This window comes from Blennius ocellaris (genome assembly GCF_963422515.1).
Source record: "Blennius ocellaris genome assembly, chromosome: 6".
Taxonomy (NCBI): Eukaryota; Metazoa; Chordata; class Actinopteri; order Blenniiformes; family Blenniidae; genus Blennius; species Blennius ocellaris.
In genome coordinates, this window is record NC_137655.1 from 20345496 (window position 1) to 20348899 (window position 3404).

General features: G+C 45.5%; 1 protein-coding gene across 1 annotated transcript in view; it reads left to right on the forward strand.

Annotated features, from left to right (window-relative positions):
- Nucleotides 1-1794: 1794 nt before the first annotated feature.
- klf7b (Kruppel like factor 7b) overlaps nucleotides 1795-3404 on the forward strand; it is a gene marked incomplete at its 5' end in the record, with an annotated part of 71016 nt that continues 69406 nt past the window's right edge. The window contains one exon of the mRNA XM_080498637.1: nucleotides 1795-1896. Coding sequence (XP_080354763.1) covers nucleotides 1795-1896 — 102 coding nt within the window. The remainder of the gene's footprint in view (nucleotides 1897-3404) is intronic.

Consider the following 3404-nt stretch of genomic DNA (forward strand, 5'->3'; position numbering starts at 1 on the left):
CAAGGACATCAGATCAACAGAATCACAGCATTTAGTACTAGTGGTTGACCATTAGGGGGCCTTCTGGGTCACTGGTCCTGATCTTGTTGGTTCATGCTCTTCATCCTTGACCTCACACCTTGCTTGTGTGTATATGGAGCCATAAACGTCATAAACATTAGTGCTGATCATATATGTGACCTCAACAAGCTGCACAGTCATGTACGGGTCCACACGCTGACCTTACACTATTTTCTTTCCAGTTGGAATGAGGGATCATAAACCTTCCTGTGTGGGGTTTGCATGTTCTTCCTGTGCACAGGTGAGTTTTCTCTGAGTCACCTCGACCGGTCCCAGTCTACCCAGTCAGCCATAATGTATTTAACATGTGTGATGTTTGTTAAAACAAATCTGCTTGGCGTGGATTCTAACAAGTGGTTCCAGCGTGGGTGGAGGCTCAAGATTTATTGAACATTTCTGCTTCCAAACCTCCTACTTGGGCTTTAATTTACAGAACGGGAGGGGATTCAGTTTCGCAGCACAGAGGAAACCACAACAGTAAATAATCAGCGCTATTATTATCTTCTTTCCCAAAATTGCACCACTTTAAATCACATACTGTGTTCTATAAAACTCCAAACGTCAAAGCAAATATGTTAAGTATCCCCCCCTTTACTTTACCAGGGGACACATCAGTAAGAGTTAGTGTTGACAATATGTATATATTTATAGTGTGGCAACAAAGGGGGAAAAAGGTGCTGACAAATGTGGATATGTACTCCAGCAATATATATATATATATATATATATAAAAAACAAGAGAAAAAGAGGGGTATAGAGTGAGGTAAACGGAACAGGTGGGCGGATGGAGCAGCTCTTCCCTCCACTGCATCCCTGCTCTCCGTGCAGACACGCCACCACCGCATGGAAACCACATGGAAGAGAGTGTGCGGTGAAGCTGTCACACCTCAGCAAACAAACAGAGCTTGATCTCCCGCCTCCACCGGTGCAGCTTCAGATGTGGCTCTTGCTGCTCCTTTCTGCAGGCTGCAAGTGAAAAGCCTTTCTCGGTTGGTGTTTTTTTTCGAGCAGCAGGAGCCGCGGCGGCTCCCGGTCCGTCTCCTTCTCTGCCTGCGCAGCGCGTTGTGACTGAGAGAGGAATGCTGCCGCTTTTATATAGGCCTCTAAAAATAACTCACCCCTCGCCGCCGTCTCCGGCCTGACGGACGGACCGCGCGAGCCAATAGCGGCCGCGCATACCTGGAGGCCCCGCCCACCAGCCCACTGTCCGCGCCTCCTTAATTGGACGCCAGTGACATCATCAACCCTATTTACCTTATTAGGTCACGCATGAAATTGATTGACGGGTGGCTCCTCCCCCGCGCGCCCCGCCCCTCTCGCGCCGGCCGCCTGGATTGCAGCGGGGTCCAGTCTGCCGCGAGAGGAGCGAACCTGGCAACCTGGCAAAGCGCGCACGGAGACCGACTGGCAAGCTGGCAATGCGGAAATAGATCTGGCACCCCACATCCCCGACTGAGGAGAGAGGCTTGATAGAGCGAGCAGAGAGGAGAGAGGAAAGCAGTGGAGGAGATAAAATAATCCACACTTTCTTCAGCTTTTATCCCTTTTCAAAGTGCTCAGGTGCGCTTTTCTGCACCAGCTGGGTTCGTTTCCCCCCAGAATTTGTATTTTTTTTTTTAATTCGTCTAGTCTAAGAAGAAGAAGAAGAAGAAGAAGAAAAAAGAAGCTGTGCGTATTTATCGCTTGGATTCCGGACTTCTTTACTGACTTCTTTTTTTTTTCTTCGCATCAAGCATGGATGTGCTGGCGAATTACAGTATTTTCCAGGAACTCCAACTCGTCCATGACACTGGTTATTTCTCCGCGATGCCTTCCCTGGAGGAGAACTGGCAGCAGGTCAGAGATGATGCGTTTTCGCGTCTTTTCCGGGAAACTGCAAGGGTTCAGAAACTGGGGGAGAAACATGTGTGCGCTGATTGATGCTTTCGTTGTGTGTTTTTAATTTTCTTTTACATTTTTTCTTTTTTTTTCTTTTTTTTTATTTAATGAAGGAGTGTTTTGCGTCAGTGGCGCGCGCTCCGGAGCGGCTGCGAGAGCCCCGTGTTGTAGTTGCGTCTTTTTTTTTTTTTCCGCTCACATGGAGCACGGCGAGGTCCGCTGACAGGAGAAACACACGCACACACCGAGGGAGTGGGAAGGAGGAAGAGGAGGAGGAGGAGGAGGAGGAAGAGGAGGAGGAGGAGGATACACACAGCTTTACGCACTAATGGCAGTACTGGGCATGGAGTGCCCCCCCCCCCTTCCCTGAAATGCGTAAAAACTAATTTACGCACACGATTTATCGTAGAAGTGAGATTTAAAATACACTTTGGTTTTACTTTAACCTTCATTAAAGCTCTTTTGAAAACAGGAGCGTGCTGGTACTGCTCTGCAGAAGCCCCGTTATACATATATATATATATATATATTTTTTTTTTTAACTTCAGTCTCAAAAGGATTGCCATGTATGTAATGACCTGTCGACCTTTCAAGTGCTGCCGGATGCAGCTGTAAAACGCAGGTGATGGAGCTAAAAATGATGCTACTGGCTTTTTCTTAAAGGTTGGGCTTTTGCAGGTTATTGGCTTTTATCATCAAGGGACAGGAGCTTCGTGTGAGACTCCACGTTTGTCTGATAAAGATCAGACCGCACTGTTATAGGCTTTAAAGTTACATAAAAAAATCTATTCAACAGTTTAATGTTATAATGAAAAAAAAGAGTTTTTTGGGGAATTCAAATAAGTAATTTTATGAAATTCTACATTCAAGGTGTCTTTGCTGTCTTACATAAGGCGGTCTTGAATGTATGATGGATATAACGTCAGTTCAGACTGTGAGTGAGATTGAAGGTGAAAGTCGAGTGGATTTTCATTTATTTATTTATTTTGTAACTGTTTGAGATGATGATGGGGAATTGAAGCATTTGAATCCTGGAGCGAGATGCTGTTTTTAGTGTGACTGATGTGATCGATATACCAGTCTGTCAGCCTGATATGTTAGGATTCTCTCTCTCTCTCTCTGTCTCTCTCTCTCTCTCTCTCTCTCTCTCTCTCTCTCTCTCTCTCTCTCTCTCTCTCTCTCTCTCTCTCTCTCTCTCTCTCTCTCTCTCTCTCACACACACACACACACACACACACACAGGCAATGGAAGATGGACACATGCCTAATAGCAAGTGACTTGTTCTTAAATAATATATCCACATCTGCCACTGTTTGTTTGCAGATAATCCTGCTGAATTATGTATCTAACTCACTAAAGAACATATACTGGACGCTGCCTGAGAGCCTCCAGACTGTTGTATAACCCACATTTTCAGTGTACAAATTAAATTTATGAGGTACAAGGTCAGATCAATTTTGTCTTT